Source organism: Rhipicephalus microplus, unplaced genomic scaffold (assembly GCF_043290135.1).
Source record: "Rhipicephalus microplus isolate Deutch F79 unplaced genomic scaffold, USDA_Rmic scaffold_15, whole genome shotgun sequence".
NCBI lineage: Eukaryota > Metazoa > Arthropoda > Arachnida > Ixodida > Ixodidae > Rhipicephalus > Rhipicephalus microplus.
This window is the reverse complement of record NW_027464588.1, coordinates 6,836,909-6,854,264: the sequence shown is the minus strand read 5'-3', so window position 1 is coordinate 6,854,264 and position 17,356 is coordinate 6,836,909. Positions and strand designations below refer to the sequence as shown.

Sequence of the window (17,356 nt, the reverse complement as noted above, 5' to 3'; positions counted from 1 at the left end):
TATATATATATATATATATATATTTATTTATATTTATATATATATATACATATATATATACAGATACATATTTCATTACCTTAGGAAGAAAAAATCACAGCATACCCACTAGGTGAATAGTGACGAGGGGGTTGAAGCGGACTGATGTATGGACAGGCGCATATGGTAGGACGCACGGACGGGTGGAATGATGGACGTATGAACGGACACACGTACGCCTGGATGGATGGATGAACGCATGGACAGATGGATGCACGGAACAGACGCACGAACAGATGGACGGACAGACTGACGGACGCTTCGCCTCACTTATCGTTATTCACTGCGTGGTTAAGCGGTAACACCATTTTTATTGATACGCAATGCAATACAACTGGCTACTACGACGACTAAGAACACTATTACACAGCCGCATTCGCGAAAGATAGAGCAAGCATGATACGAGAGCCAGAAAAAATGAAGTTAGCACTTCGACTTGATACTCGCAGTGGTTAAAGCGCAGCCTACTGCTTCTCGGCGAAGTCAGTGGGTCATGCACTCGCAGCACGCAGGGCACGACTCCAAAGCTTCTTGAACAGTTTTTTGCCATGGCCATATAGGTTCAGTTTTAATTTTTTTATCACGCCGCAAGCGTTTGCACATAGTAGTACATGGCTGCTACTGCTAGATTCATCAAAACAACTATATGACCTTGATAAACGTCGACGAAGCACATCGATTGAGTACGCGCATCCATGTCAACAGAATGAGACTTACTTCTAGACATAGGTCGTACACGGTGTTGTTACGGACGACCTGAAATATGCATTTCGCAGTGTTTCGGGCATCCTCGTCTTCCGTCGTCTGCTCCAAAACATAAACGTGACTAACGAGCTTTTGCTCCTTTTGTTACAGTTGCTTCTCAAAAGAGCTTGTCCAGCTGAGAGATCTTTATGGAGCCGCACTGCAGGCGGTCAAGTGACTCAAACGCACCATGCGTGCTCTGCACGAGCACGTAAGCGAGCGGCAGCGCATTGGAGGGAAGAGAAAACGCGGATAAACATCCTGGTTTCTATATTTCTGCCAAAGTTGACGCTACTTGTCAAGAGTCGTAGCGCCACCATGCTATATTGGATTAAAAGGCTGAACTCCTGGCGAACAATCCCACAGTATGACGCCGGGTACGTACTGGGGTTTGACAGTTTTTAGCGGCTTGAGCAAGGAGCGGCACCATTGTTTCTTTTACGAGTGCTTCCGGAGGCTTAATAACTTATGGTTCGAAAGCGATCCGAAAGCGATGATTCTCATACAAGATAAATTTTAGTAAGTAGCAACAAATAAAAACCACCATGCACATGCCACAGTGCCTATTCTGTGGGAATTGTTTGTTTGTCCATGGATGTTTCTTTTAATTTCACGCTGCCATTCTCAGTAATACTTGAGTCTGTCCACCAGATTCAAATTTGGCGAAACATGTCGTCACGCATCTATATAGGCAAGCCAGGCACCCTCTCAGTCTTCCAATGGTTGATTGCGGGAGATTGATTTCATGAAATTAAAATGCTCCCTATATACTACAAAGGTTACGTGGAAAACAACCATGAGTGCTTACAAATTTTCCCTCGTCTTGAGACCTAAGATAAGCATTGTCTTTTTATCATCTTCAGACTGCAGTCACGAATATGATGCACCGTTAAAAATGTTTCGAACTTTGCCGGGCATAAATTCAAGACACTCAGTAATATATTCCGACAAAAAATATGAATGAATGTGTTTAGCGTGTGTTTCAGTAATGATTGTTAATGAGTGTGGAACTTGTTATCTAATTATGCTGCTATCAGCCAGCTTCAATACTTGCATAAAAGGAATCGAATGTTAGGCTCGAAATGCATGCATACTGCACTTTGTTTTTTGGTTTTATTTGTTTAGAACTGAGAAGAAAAATACTTTTCACGTTGGTCCTCGACCACGACGCGTCGAACGATCGTTGAAAATGATAGTTTCCTCAGCAAAGTGGTACTCTGCAGCAATACGCAGCGCAATGGAATAAATGACCGATAGTTCTCCGCTCAGGTGCCTGCAGGAATGTACAGACCGAGTTTCAAGCCATTGAAGAAACACGTGGCGTGTGACGTGCCTTGGAAGTTCACGTCTTCAAACGAGGACAACGTGACTGAAAAGGTTATGACAGTAAATAATCACTTAAGCGCACATAGAAGGCGTTGATATGTACTGAAGTTCACGAGATGTAGCGATGTAATGACTTGTATGAATCGACTTGTATGTTGGTAAAACCTAATAGTAAAATACAAAACGTGGCTGACTGTGCAAGTACTTTATTACCATTTAGTTGTATATTGTCTGATACAAATCACCTCAACGGTCATCCCCTGCCTCGCAGCTGTTTGTATTGTTGGTCGCCTGATTATATTTTATGGTTGCCTGTCTTGTTAAGTAGCTTTGAGAAGAGGTATGTGGGAATAGAAATACAGCATATGACGAACGAGCTGTAGTTTGTGGATAAGCTGTCAGGAAAGCATTTTCACGGAGAGCGAGTAAGTGGGTAACAGGAATTAAAGGAGGTGTACCAAGCGCTGAACAACGAATTCGTCAAAGCTCGCTGTTGCTAAATTAAAAAAAAAAATGGTTGCTTGGAGCGAAACTCAGAATCTCGGCTTGAGCGAGTTGTTGCTAAATCATGATAGAGCGAATCTCTGATTGGTAAGTCGTACAATAACAACGAACACTAACTTGGAAGTAGGCGTGAAACTACCATCTAGTTTTATTTCTACTGAGGAAATGATTTTCAAGCACTGTCAAAGGACAAGATTGCTAGTGCTGCCTGTTTACCGCATTTGAAAACATACGAAATACAACCAAAGCAATGTGCGAATGATCGGCTAAGGCGAAAGTATGGCAATGAAGTGGTAGTAGTGGGTGTTCGAGCTGAACGTTCGGGCATGGTATTCGCTTCTCGTTTCGCCGCTCGTCCAGAGTTTTGAGGGGACTTGACCGTCCGAAAAGAGACTTACCTTTTCAGAAATAGAAGTAGAAATGAGTATTGTGGTCGTCGTGATTGTTTGAGTTCTCCTCCTATCACTTGCAAGGCATATTTTTAACGACATAAAAAAACAAAATAAACAGCATATAAAAAAAATTGCCCGCAGCTTCCCTCGGGGGAACACTGAGGAGGATGCGGAAGCATGTAATTGGTTAACGGGTGTTAAATTGCGACTTACTTGGGTCGATGGCTAAATTGGTTAACGTGGTTGTAAAATGGGGTGTTAAATGAGTGAACACGTACGGCACGTATGCGAAAGGGCGGTGTTTTATTTATTGCGACGAACTTTGAGGACGATGGCTTTGTGGTCGGTAAAGTAAAGAGTGATTGGATCGGGTTGCATCGGTCGTAGGTCGAAATTTGCAAAGACGTGGTCGATGCAGTCGACGACGACTTGCTTGCGGTTCCGCCAACAGTTTGGCCGGCGCTGGTCGAAGGGACGTCGATCATTCTGTTTGTGGATTCATTGGCATTCATTTCACGGCGACTTCGGACGTCGACGCGCAGTACAAACCAACGGACGAGCGGCAACTGAGCGAGCGAGCGCCGACCTTGAGTATATATACAGCGCGACGGCGCATGCGCTGTCAGCTGTCGAATGTTCTCGAAGGAGAAGCGCGCGCGCGGCACAGATGGCGACGGCGCGACGGCGCATGCGCTGTCAGCTGTTGAAGGTTCTCGAAGGAGAAGCGCGCGCGGCACAGATGGTGGGCGACGGCGCGACGGCGCATGCGCGCGCGTCAGCTGTCGAATGTTCGAGAAGCGGTGCGGACGGCGCGGACGGCGCACTACAAGGCGCGAGTAAAAGATGCTTCCGCATCTAAAAAATCAGACAAGTTAGTCTCCCAGGCAAGCCCTGGACGTCTTCTCAAGGGAGGCCGAGGCCCGGCCACCTAAAGCTGCTGGTTTCGAATAATAAATTTTATTCCTCCTCCTTCTCCTAGTTTCCCAGCCTCTTTGGCTTTGTGTGTTTATTCGCTAGAATGAAAAGTGAATGCAAGGCTGACCATGGAGAAGTTCTAATATATAACAAGCGAGGTGATGCAGTTGACAAAAATAAGAAAATATTAGGCTGCGTTTGAGAAAGGGTCGATCACAACCTAATGATGCTAAAAGGCTCACGACAGCAGCTTCACGAGGTTTTAAGAATGTTTTTTTTTGTAAAGCTGTGATGTCCGACTTTACATGAAATCAATCATGAAATATTGCACTGTTGGTACCAGTTGATGCGCTTGTTTAGCTTCCAATGACTCCCACGCCATGAAACAAAGCATCGTTTCCAAGGAGATTAAAAAAAAAGGCTGGAGTGGAAATTCTTGCCCACGAGTGAAGCCGTCCCAATCATAAGATGTCGGCTACGGCAGTCATCTTACTAAGGGCATGGTGAGCTATTGGCGTTCGGCGATTGAGAAAGGGAAGTTTATTGTACACTTAAATTGTACGCACACAAAATAAACATCGAAACCTGTGAAGACCGTGTATAAATCTTACAAATGGGCCTAAAAATATAATTGATCACTGCGTATCCAAATGTTACAAGTTGAAGGAATATAAAATATATGAAGTCAATCACATTTCACAGAGTTCCACGTATGCTTGCGTACTAGAGAGGGCGCATGACTAGTACGGAATCGGAAACTTCAGCTGTCCTTCTTTTACTCTGAAGAAACGTGTGTGCCATCGTCGAAGGCGAAGGTAAGCCTCTTCACGGTGCGCTTTCAGCGGCTGATCTAGGTAAATCCACACAATGAGCCGTATATTCCGGAGTGAGGGATAGGTGCCTCTATGAGGCTTGTGTTGTTCTCCCACTAAACAGCGTCGCCGCCACAGTACGCACAAGGTCACTGCAAAGACCAGTCTTGCAAACAGCCCACGTTCTGTACACATGGGCACTGTGCAAAACCCAAAGAGGCGTTGTACCATGTGCCAGACACCTTTCGCCACCGAGCACTAAAACGGCGCATGTTGTGCCGTCTCTCTTTTGCCGCAGTTTGGACATCGGTCATTTCGAACGACTCCCCAATGCGCTAACCGGTCGCGCGTAGGCAATGCCGTCCATCTTCTCAACGAGTCAAACTCGCGCACCTAGTTAGGTACCCGATTTCAATGCCATCATTTCCATTTTTTTCATGCAGGATGCTTTTTATTTCTCTTTTATTTTTTTCTGTATGCTACTGGTTACTATTCTACTTAGTTACTGTGATGAAACATTTTCCAGACTGCATGAACCTATTGATTTCACTGTTCGTTTTAGCCCACTGGCAGCTCTGTAAAGCAGTTATGTAATGCTCTGTAAACATTGGACCACGAGCGGAATCACGCTCATGGTCCAATGTAAGGATTTGCCGTGAAAGTTCCTTTTAGGGTACTGCTCCAGTACATAAAGAGCCTGTACCAAGGCAGTTGCCGTCATCAAATAGCTTCTGTATTGTTTTTGCAGCCACCGCTCTCGCAAATATCGGTATGTCTGGGAGACCCAGGCCTCAACCGTTTGTGGGAAGCTGCAAAATTTTCTTTGTACCTTTGCTGGTTTTCCTCCCAAAAAAAGGTCTCTGCAATAGAGGTAAGGCGCCCCATTACACGGCGAGGTAGAAGGGTAAAGTCTGCTATGTAAAACGCAAAAGCGCATTCCCGTGCCTTGATGACTGCTGCTTTTGCCTTTAGTGACAAGTTAAAATGAATGGCTGCTGATATGACATCGGTGGATCTCTTAAGCACGCCATCCCAGGTCCTTTTTGAGACATTTCCTTCCTCAAAGTAAATGCCCAAAACCTTAGCAGCTTGAACGTATTCTACGTTTCCTGGTAATAGTTGTCTGAAGCCTCCAAAGCGCAATGCTTTACATTTGGCATTGTTTATAAGAGCACCGGAAAGATAGGAATACTCAGCAAAAATGTCAAGGAATGTACTATAGCCAGAGAAGTTACGAAAAAATACCGAAATATCATCGGCGTATGCAACAATTTTGAAGATTTCTTTGCCTGGCAACTTGCAACCAACTATGCGCTCGCAGCTTGCAACCTTTCTAATGAAAGGATCTTGAGACAAAATGAATAATACCGGAGACAACGGACAGCCTTGCCTCACTCCTTTTTAAATTGCTTAGCTTCTGGTCCCTTTATTGTTGAAGCAAAGACAGCCTGACAGGTCCTCATAAAGTCTTTCTACCAATCACACAGACTGCTCTGGGAGGCCGAAAATGCACAAAATAGTGTAAAGATACCAGTGCTTTGACCTTATCAAGAGAAATAAATAATAATGTGATGTGTTTTTCTTTGGCATATGCGAAGAGGTCTTTGATGATTGTTAGAGGTACGAATAAGACGGAACGCTCTGGTACTGCACATGACGGCAAGGGTGACATGATCTCTTCCAAGAAAGGCCGCTGCCAACGTGATAGCTGCGTGGCTACTAACTTAAAGTTTGTGTTTAGAAGGGTAATAGGCCTCCACGATTTTGGATGTGACGCCTCCATAGCCTTTTTCAGATGGGATTACTTTTCCTTCGGAGAAAGACTGTGGTTTTTCGCCATCACTTAACAAAATAATTACGAGATCAATGATCGCATCTCCCAAAATATCAAAGAAAAGCAGATAAAATTTCGTAAGTATTCCTTCTGGGCTCAGTGACATGGACGTATTAATTGATTTTAGGGCGTCTCATACCTCTTCTTTATCAGTTTCCGTATTTAATACTAAACCATCTTCCGAGCCTAGCGATGGCAAACCTTCGCGAAAGGCTGGGAGTTTGGCACTAAGCTCGTCGTCCTAAGCGTGATTCTCTGCAGCAAACACTTTTTGCTAAGCACTATCGGAAAACTTCTTGAACTTCATCAGCGTCATTAACAATGATACTATCCTTTTTCAGCACCTCATCGATGTAGCAGGGCTGGCATCACGTTTTCTTTGTGCAAAAGTCAAGTTCTCGGTTTCATCTGTGGTTATGTGCATTGCTTTTGCGAGCCTTGTAGCCAAAGACCTCTACTTTAAAAGATTTCAATATTTGATTTTATTGTACTTCAACGTATTCGAACACAGTGAACGTAGTTGACCCACCTCTTTCTATGATTTGAATGCATCGAAGAATCTCATTCCTCTTGGCCTTGAAGCGAGCATGGTGTGCTTCTCTGGCCTGCTGAGATATGAGGTGCCGGTGAGATTTCAAGTGGCCCCGTGTAGTCGGTGTACTCAAAGTTATGCAACCTACTTCTGCCTCTGAGGCCGCCAGCTCAGTTTGAAGCCCGGAAATACTTTCGTCATCTTGAAGAATAGTTGGGTCTATCCTCCAAGATTTGTGGATTCTCTTTATTGTGCTCACGTTACAGGTGAAGAGTAACGGAGCGTGATCGCTGAGTTTCTGCTGGCTTGGCGCAAGCTATACCACCTCAAATGCTTGTAGGTTCACTAAAAAGTCATCGGGTACTAAAATTCTGTATATTCGGCTTTTGTGAATGCCACAAGCATTGGTTGCAACAAGCTTGACTCAATGTAGATTTAACCAGCCATCAGCTAAATTGACATTTTTAACTAATTGCTGTAGTTCTCTGGCGTAAAAATTGTTGGCGCCTTGGTCGAGACCCCTGACGTCCCGTGTAGTATCAAGCACGCAGTTGAAATGTCCGACAAGCAAATATTCGCAACGCCCATGGCCTATAGGTGGCGCGCCGTGCAATCCACGATGGCTGCGGAGGAAGGATGAACCCGTGAACTCGCATAGGAAAATATATAGAACTCAAGGACGTAATCTCCGTGCCGCTTTCACCAGACGAACTCTTGATCGTCTAATGAATGTATATCGGACCAAATTACTTTCCCAAACTATAAGAAATGTTGAATGTTCGCTACCTCGTTTCGTGCTGCACTGCGAATGGTGGTGGTGTCAGCTGATCGTCCGTGTATCAGCGATGTTTTGCGTAATACTGTACGTGCTACAGACAACTGTGTGAACTAGGATTCACGTGTGAAGTGAACGGCACTCAGAGATAATTTGTGCCGTGCCTGCCCGCCGAGTTTGCCGCAGTAGTAGGCCCCTAGCGAGTAGTGGGCCGTCGCGGCTGCACAGGACAAAATGTTTAACGTAGCGATGGCTTGCAAACATATTACGCTGTCGTCATTACTTGCGCTGTAAGCATCATGCAGCTGCTTCTCCAACGGAACACAAGCATTCAACTTCCCATCAAGTAGCGCTGTTTGTCCCAGCCATGATCAGACTAACAGTGCGCAATTCGCTGAACTCGGATGTTGCAGGTTCCATCAGCGCGATCGGAACAAGGATATCGAAACGAATACATGCCTACGCTTTTCGCAACGTCAAAATTGTAAAAATTTGTGGAACAACTACGTCTTTTGAACGGCACCGTGGAAGTGCAGAAGAAGTTAGCGTGGACTCTAGTCGTAACTGCATATTTCATTGCTCTAATCAATTCGCTTCGCTGGTCGAGCTCAAGCGCATTGGCAGCATGCAGCGTTTTAATATTCACTGTAGTTAGCATGTATATAACGCACAAGAAGAACTGTTTTCTTTAGCTCGCTGAAAGACAATATATAATAAATACAATCAAAGTGACTTGCAAGAGTTAAAAAAAAGGATCAACGCACGACAGGACGAGAAGTGGAACTCGCCGCTCACGAGCTAGCAGCTGATCGTTGATCGTCAGCTGCTAGCGAAGCTGATATGTTTACTTTGTGGGCTGTAATCGAAAGCGTGAGTTGCCACGTATTTTCACGAAAACTTCGCCTCTCGCACGAATGAATAAGATTTCTCACGTTACGAATGGTCCAGTATATTCACTGATGCACGCAACATACAAAGTGGTTTGTGTTTGTTCCAGGCTTACGCGTTAACACAGAGGCTAGCATCGCCGAACAAGGGAGCGTTCGGAGCGTCTGCCTAATGATCATTGATGAGAGGACGCTCCTGGATTCCGCTAAGCAGAGTGACAGTCCATGAACATTGCGAATAATATCGGCTCGATCAAAAAATTTCGGACACCTTTATAAAACCCGCTCGTTTCTGACCTCTTTACGGGCGCATATACGTTGACAAATCTGACTCGTTAGCAGTTAAGTACCACTTCTACCATTACGATGCGGCCTTCGGTGTCAATAAGACAGTGAACACCCTCCTCAGCGTTGCGTCATGAAAACAGCTCCTGTGCCTCGTGCACGCGCATCTGTGAGAGAGAAGAAGACCTCTACTTTAAACCTTTCCCGAAACTCTGCAACGTTAGGCTTAGTACGAATTTTTCTCCTGCAAAAGAAGCAAGGCTACGTGATGCACCCGCGCGAGGTCAGGTACTGCCTGCTGCTTCACCGAATTTCAGAAACCGCGAACATTGAACGACATAAAAGAAAGTGATGCCATTGTTGAATTAAAGGCGAGGAAGCTGCTCAAAGGAAAGAAAGGTAAATGTGAGGAGAGCCAAATGCTAAAGGTTCTGTGACGTCCCCGCAAACACGGACTGAACCTCGCCCCTTTAAAGATGTTTACGTTCGTTTCTTAAACCCACGCATTAAAATAAAGAAAGAAAAATAAAACCTTGGAGTAACGAATGTGCATTCCAGAGTGGAGTACCTGGAAGGATTCTGTTGACAGTTCTCGCCCCCCCCCCTCCCGCGCGCAAACACCAGGACCGGGTGGCGGCTTGTTGTCTACGGACAGTGTGACAGTGTACGGTGGCAATAGCCGCGCGCACCCTTCAGATTTGTGGCCTGGGGGAGCAGCAGAGCACCTTTTGTTGGTTCGGGAAATGGGACCCTGCTGCAGTGTCTGTGCCAGGCCCAGCCTGACTTTTCGTCAGCCTCCGTGGCTCCAGGGCTCATTACTGCGTTCTGCGCGGATGGCCGCCCGCGGCGGTGAACGACGAAGAAGCGGCGGCTACGGAGAATTTCGCGGGAGACACCGAGCTGCATGGAAACGTTGAGACTTGATCTAGACAACGGGTCATCGGGTGCCAGAAACCGAGGCAATTGGTTCGGCCGAAAACATTTCGGCACAACACTGGAAACTCCGGACGATGGCCATTACAAACGACGCTCTTTGTCGGAGCATTGAGACCATTGTTCGCCCGTAATTCACGTGTCTTTGGACAGCTCGCCCATCTCTCTTTCTGAGGCTTGAGCTTGTACATAGTTACTTACTCGGCTATGCTTGGGAGAGGGTTTTCCACTGGTGCGGGCCCCGGGGGCGGCCGTCGAAGATTACACACACCGACTGACAGAGAAATGTGTCGTGTCAACAGTGGCAATTGGTTAGGTGCCACGGAGGGGCAGAGTCGGGTCCTACGAAAAGGGACTACGAGACAATGCGAGGAGAGTCAGGGAGATGGAGCGTTGAGATTGAGATGGTAGAGAGACGGAATGGAAAAGGAAGATAACGGTGCGAAGAGATAGCGATAAAAGGCGATGAGATGATGACTGGGGCAAGGACGGTACGATGAGGAATGAAAGTTAGGGATAGGAGGCGAGTGAATGGAACGTTACGAAAGAGGGCTAAGATGGAAATCACTGAGAGGCACGACGAAGGCGACGATGACGAAGACGATGAAGACGCTAACGAATTGGACAATGACCCTAGGAAGAAGCCCTGAGCCCCGGCTCGAGCAGCCAGCTCCGAGGTTCCCGTCAACATGGACCTTTCGTGAGACAGACTTTATGCACCTTATTTAGATTTGCTTTGCGGGAAGCGAGGTGGCTTGTTGAGACATTGCGGGTTTTGGTAACTGATAACTTCATCGTGTTTGTGTCGTCATGCGTTTACTTTGTATTGTCGCACCATTGTATTGTCAAAGTTGTTTCCCTTATGTATCCTGCGTCACACGTCGCGAGTGTCTAAACCATGTGTTATAATTTTATGTAGCGGTTGTTTTAAGAGGGCAGCATGTTCGTACGCCGTTCGCAATTGGTAATAAATGAAATGCATCAGTAAACAGGAACAGATCGTAGCGTCTCTTACTTCCCGGCCCCAGCACGGATCCCTGTATGTGGGAAGTGATTGAGACACATAGCCAAGAGGGAACCAGATAGACAAGGGGTTGAGTGGTCTTCCCTCTCTTTGGCAATCGGTGGCGTAGCGGGAGACGTCACAGTACATATCTTCATCACTCACGGTTGGTGACGTTTGCCGAGGCGGTGATCCCACGTGGGGTTCCTTGAATGTTCCGTGTTTAGCGGAGTCGCTGCCACTGCTCCAACTGCCTGGCTTGGAACGGCGTTGTGAACTCCAAGAACTTGATGCTTCTGCAGATTGTGCGGTTTTAGCAGAAACCTCGATGTCCGCCGGTTTTCTCCGCGTTGGTGGTCGGCTTCTTAGCTGCTTCATCGAAGTCGAAGGCATGGCGTTCATGCTATCCAGGGTCGTAGACATTCCAAGGTTAGCGTTCGGTGTGTTCTCACTGGCGTATGTCGCTGTCGTGGCAGAGGGAATCAAAGCAGTGCTTTTTGTGATGCCTCTTAAGGGGTACCTGGTCGTCAGGCGTATGACGCTCTTCGGACACCATTGATGCGCTGCAGTTATGTTGAGTTTCGATGCTGCCTGCTAGTGAAGAAAAATCACTGGACGTTTTCGTGGAACTCTCGTTTGAGTGTACATGCTGCGTCTGAGCGGGCAGTTCATCGGTAGTTGCCCCGTCTAGCGTACTGGCCGGCTTGACACGAGTAGCGTCTTTCGACTGTGCCTCTACGAATTCCTCTGTCAGGCTCTCTTCCTCCCAGTGATCTGGTGTCTTAGCTCGTGTCGTTTTCTTTTGCTGACGCAGTATTTTATAGGATCTAGATTGCTTGACTCCACTTGAGGAGCTTGAGGTAGATTCTTCCGGCGTTGGGAAGTCTTTTACTCTCGATGACGACGCCTTCTGAGCTGCGACTGTGTGTGATTTGTGCTTGAAACACTCTTTGGTCGGGTGATCACCTCCCCACCTTATGCAGGCTTCAATGCACTAATCCACAGCGTGTCCGTACGCACTCTATCTACGCTGTGACCTGTGCAACACTTTCTTGTCTGTGTGGCCTTCATTGTGGCTACGAGCACAGACGCGACGCGTGCCACGGTACTCCAAATAAAGCGGCGTCCATGGATTGAAATGAAGTTCGGTGCAGGCTTTGCCACTTCCATCTTCACCACTCGTGTACCGTAAAATGTAGATTGACGTCGTTGCAGAGGAACGTATGTTATACTACGTACTTTGCCGAAAGGCTGCAAAGCCGAGACCGCCACGTCATCGGCAACCTATGGCGGCAGCCTGCACACACTCATAGGCGTACGAGCTGGGGCGGCAAAAAAAGTGAGAGCCCCCCTCCCCCCACCCACTGTGAAAAGATTGGGAGCTGAGCCCCCCCACTTTCGACAGCGGTCACTCTTGGCTGCACGCTGGGGAAACGAGCAAGTAAGGTGTAGTTTTCCATCACAACAGTAATTACTCAATTATGTTCCTACGGGTAAATGAAGTTGCGAGGCTATGTTACTGCATAGTAAAATTTCGCTGACATCGCCGCTTAGATTTTTTTCTTACACACACGCACACACACACACATACATACATATATATATTGTGATGTAACGGTGAAGGCAACCTTTATTAGACCCGGAAGACACGATGAAGCGACCACGCCCAAGGCACAGAACTCAAACAAGCCAAGTCCCCACAGCAGATGAAGATGACGACGACTCACGATGATGATTATGTGTAAAGAGAGCAGATGTGCTTAATGAATGCCTACATTAACTCCCCCCCCCCCACGTGAAAGCAGTCATCCTGACTGCAGTTCTTGGCCGCAGTTTAAAGCGAAGATGAACGCCGTATAAAAGGCTTCATGCGGGATACGTGGACTATTTCTGCTGCCCTGTAGCGGTGGTCCGTCGGAAGAAGAACGCGTGCCACGCGATAATTCACAGGAGACGTTTGCTCCAAGACAGTGTAGGCGCCAATAAAACGTAATTAAAACTTCTCGCACAGTCCAAGTGCGAATGGGTGTAAGAAGGAGGACTTCGTCGCCAGGGATGAAAGACACGGCACGATGAGAGGCATCATATTTAAGCTTGCGATCCTGTTGCTTGGCTTCAGTGTTGACGCGAGCCAGCTGGCGGCAATGAAGTAGACGAGACACGTATTCTACACTTGAAGATGAACATGGTTTGACAGGCGCAGAGAAGAAAGAAACATCGAGGAACGAAGAAGGGAAGCGACCGTGGACGAGGTAGAACGGCGAGTAACCAGTTGTGCGCTGTACAGAGGTATTATATGCAAAAGTGACAAATGGCAAAATGGTGTCCCAGTTTCTGTGGTCGGGTTCGATATACATCGATATAATATCTGACAGTGTACGATGAAAGCGCTCAGTCAGGCCGTTCGTCTGAGGATGGTAACTGGAGCTTGTTTTGTGTGTAGTGCCGGATGCCTTGAGCACTTCTTCAACGAGTTCTGAAAGAAATACTCTTCCACGGTCGCTCAGAATTACACGAGGAGCTCTGTGTCGAAGGATTATTGCTCGAAGAATGAAGTTGGCCACTTCCGAAGCTAATGCAGAAGGCACGGGAGCTGTTTTGGCGTAGCGGGTCAGGTGGTTGACAGCTGTAACTATCCATTGTTTGCCCGTGACAGTCATAGAAAGTGGACCATACAGGTCAATGCCAACTACCTCGAATGGTTGCAAAGGACACGGGAGCGGTTGTAATTGTCCATTTCGAGTCAATGTAGGTAGCTTGCGACGCTGACAAAGGGCGCATGAGGCAACGTACTTCGCGACACAGGTGGACAAGCCCTGCCAGTAGTAGTGACATCTTATGCGGTCATACGTTTTCTGGAAGCCCATGTGTCCAGCAGACATGTCGTCGTGATATGTCTTGAGGACTTGAGCCCGAAGAGAGCGAGGTAGAACGGGCACCCAGCGTTGACCATCAGGGTGGTAGATATGACGGTACAGGACGTGGTTGTTGAGCTTGAATTGCGTCAGCTGTCGGCGAAGACGGGCGTTAGGGGGCCGGCAAGTCCCGTCAAGATGGTCCATGATGCGGCGACAGTAAGGGTCAGCACGTTGGAGAGATAAGAACAAACCGCTTGGAGAAGTTGGGTTCACAGTAGCTAATGACGAAAAACGTAGGGAAGAGACGGCCGAAAGCTTCTCGAGTGTGGCAGTGGCGGGTTTGTTAAGTGGCTCCGAAGAGAGCGGGCAATGCGAAAGTGCGTCGGCGTCTTGATGCTTGTTTGCCGACTTGTATGTGATCGTGAAGACGTATTCTTGTAAGCGAAGAATCCAGCGACCAAGGCGGCCGGACAAGTTCTTGATTGTCGAGAGCCAGCACAAGGCGTGATGGTCCGTAACCACAGTAAAGTGGCGGCCGTGGAGATAAGGTGGAAACTTTTGTATCGACCATACGACCGCGAGGCACTCCTGTTCGGTGATGGTATAATTCTTTTCGGCAGGGGTCAGTGCACGGCTCGCGTATGCGACGACTTTCTCACGTGACGATTTGTCTCGCTGTAGGAGAATTCCACCAATGCCTCGACCACTAGCATCTGTATGCAGGAGCGTAGGCGTGGTTTTGTCGAAATGGCAGAGGACTGGTTCGGATGTGAGTGAACACTTCAGTTGAGCAAACGCCGCTTCACATTCCGGAGACCACAAAAAGGCGACGCCTGATCCGAGCAACTTGTGCAATGGTGAAGCTATTGAGGCAAAGTCTCGAATGAATCGGCGAAAATAAGAAGCGAGGCCGAGGAAACTGCGCAAGTCTTTGGCTTTTTCAGGACGCGGGAAGTGTTGGACAGCGAAAATCTTGTCAGGATTGGGACGAATACCGTCCTTGCTTACGATGTGGCCTAACACTTTAATCGTCTTGCGCGCAAAACGGCACTTCTTGGTGTTCAGCTGAAGGCCTGCGTTTGCAAGGCACGTAAGTACTTCGTCCAGTCGTTGCAAGTGCTGAGGGAAGGTTGACGAGAAAATAACAATATCGTCGAAATAGCACAAGCAAGTCTTCCACTTCAAGCCTCATAAAACAGTGTCGATCATCCGCTCGAATGTTGCTGAAGCATTACAAAGGCCGAATGGCATGACGTTGAATTCGTACAGCCCATCTGGTGTTAAAAACGCTGTCTTTTCTTTCTCATCCTCGTGCATGGGTATTTGCCAGTAACCTGAACGCAGGTCTAGGCTTGAGAAGTACTCAGCACCTTGCAGTGAATCCAAAGCATCGTCTATGCGTGGCATGGGGTAAACATCCTTGTGGGTAATCCTAAGTGCTCTGTAGTCCACGCAAAATCGCACAGAGCCATCTTTTTTCCTCACTAAAACAACAGGCGATGGCCAAGGACTCGCGGAGGGACGTATAATGTTCCGTTGCAGCATATCGGCTACATTTTGTTCAATGATCTGACGCTCAGACGAAGAGACGCAATATGGTCGACGGCGTACAATGGAAGTGCCATCGGTCTGGATACGATGCCTAATAATGGACGTCCGTCCCAGAGATGAGGAGTGGGCATCAAACAATCTCCTATGCTTTTGTAGCAAGCCAAGCAACTCATCTGTCTGTGAAGAGGTCAGTTCTGAACTAATAGTCGCAGCAAGAACAGAAACGCTTGATGAACGTCCTATAGAAGGAAGGTCAGAACACGCTGGCATAAAGGAGACAACAGAGACAGGTTGAGATTCAAAAACGCAAGCCATTGTGGTGCCTTTAGGAATGAGAATTTTCTCAGAAGTCTGGTTTGTAGCGTAGAGAAGTCCGGAGCCATTGTGGAACCACGCTCGACCTGAAGCAAGGGCTATACCTCTTGTGAGACAGCGTGCAGATGGTTGGACAAACACGTCACCAGAGTCGATCACATTAGAAGTTATGGCAACTATCCGCTGATGACTACGTGGTAGCTAGGTATCTTCAGCAGCAAGCAAGTGAACGGGCTTGCCATCCGCATACAGGGCATAGTCAGTTTCCATCATATGAACAACATTTTCTCGACAGCAGATGGAAGCGTTTGCCGTAGACAGAAAATCCCAGCCTAATATAAGCTGGTGGGCACACGAACTCAGCACAGCGAATTGCACAAAATAAAGAAGACCAGCTATGAAAAAACGAGCGGTGCACATGGCGGCAGGTCCAATGGCGTCCCCTTGAGCAGCGTGCAGTGTAGGTCCATCATAAGGGGTGGTGACTTTTCGCAGACGTGAGCACAAAGAACGATCAATCACAGATAAACAAGCACCAGTGTCTATTAAAGCGTCCACGTACACACCTTCTATTAAAACAAATATCGTACTATATGGACGCACTGGGGGAATTTCTGTCTTTTCGTTCGATGCAGCTTTTCCTCCAAAAGCTGCAGAGGTTAGATTTTCGGGCGCTGGTTGGTGAATTGCGAGACAGGTCGCAATGTAGACGTGGAGCAGCGGAGGGGTGAGGGTGAGCGGCGTCTAGTAGAGCGGTAAGAACTGGTTGGCTCAGATGTCACAGTTGGAGACGTTGAGCGACGTATCGGCGGATCAAAAGGACGACGTTGGAAAGCGTACCAGCTTGTCCCATCATCCCGTCCGTAGGTGTCGAATCCACGACGTTCGTCCTGTTGACGCTTCCGACAGACGCGTGCAATGTGGCCCCGATAGCTGCAGTAATAACAGATCGGACGACGCGGCCGCCAAGGTGGGTGAAAGGGTTGGCTAGGCGCCCTCGGAGTCAACGAAGCCAGCGGGACAGGCGTCGAGTGTGCGGGCATCGGTTGTACGACGGGTGGGGATCCAGCGAGGACTTGTGCGTACGTCGGCTGGGGCCGAGGTACTGGAGCGTCTACATACGCTGTCCCAGTCATGGACGCTAACTCCTCTTTGATAACGTCGCGCAAAACAGTGTTGGAGGGGGGAGGTGGACTCGGTGTCATTGAGAGGCCGAACGATTGCAGCTCTTCCCGTATAATCGCCCGGATGATAGCACGCAATGAGGCATCAGTAGGGGTGGTGTTTTCAGCGCTGTCCGGTGGTAACGGTTGGAATTCAAGTTCCTCTGGGCGTCGGCACGTGGCAACAACGTCAGCGACTGGGTTTTGAATGGCCAAGGCATTGAACGCGACCGTGCCGATCCCTTTCAAGAGATGACGAACTCTCTCTGATTCAGACATGGACGTGTTGAAACGGTGACAGAGAGCAAGCACATCTTCTATGTAGGATGTGTAAGACTCACCGCATTGTTGCTTGCGAGCATCCAGTGTCTTCTTCGCGAGAGCTGAACGAACCCCCGGGGTGACGAAAATTTGGCGAAGCTGTTGCTTGAAACGTGTCCAGTCCGTAATGTCCGTGTCATGATTAAAAAACCATGTTTTCGCTACGC

The 17,356-nt window shown here is 47.8% G+C and overlaps 1 protein-coding gene across 1 annotated transcript in view; it reads left to right on the top strand.

Moving 5' to 3' along the window:
• Positions 1–973: 973 nt before the first annotated feature.
• LOC142784743 (neprilysin-1-like) overlaps positions 974–17,356 on the top strand; it is a 64,562-nt gene continuing 48,179 nt past the window's right edge. The window contains exon 1 of the mRNA XM_075883243.1: positions 974–994. Coding sequence (XP_075739358.1) covers positions 974–994 — 21 coding nt within the window. The remainder of the gene's footprint in view (positions 995–17,356) is intronic.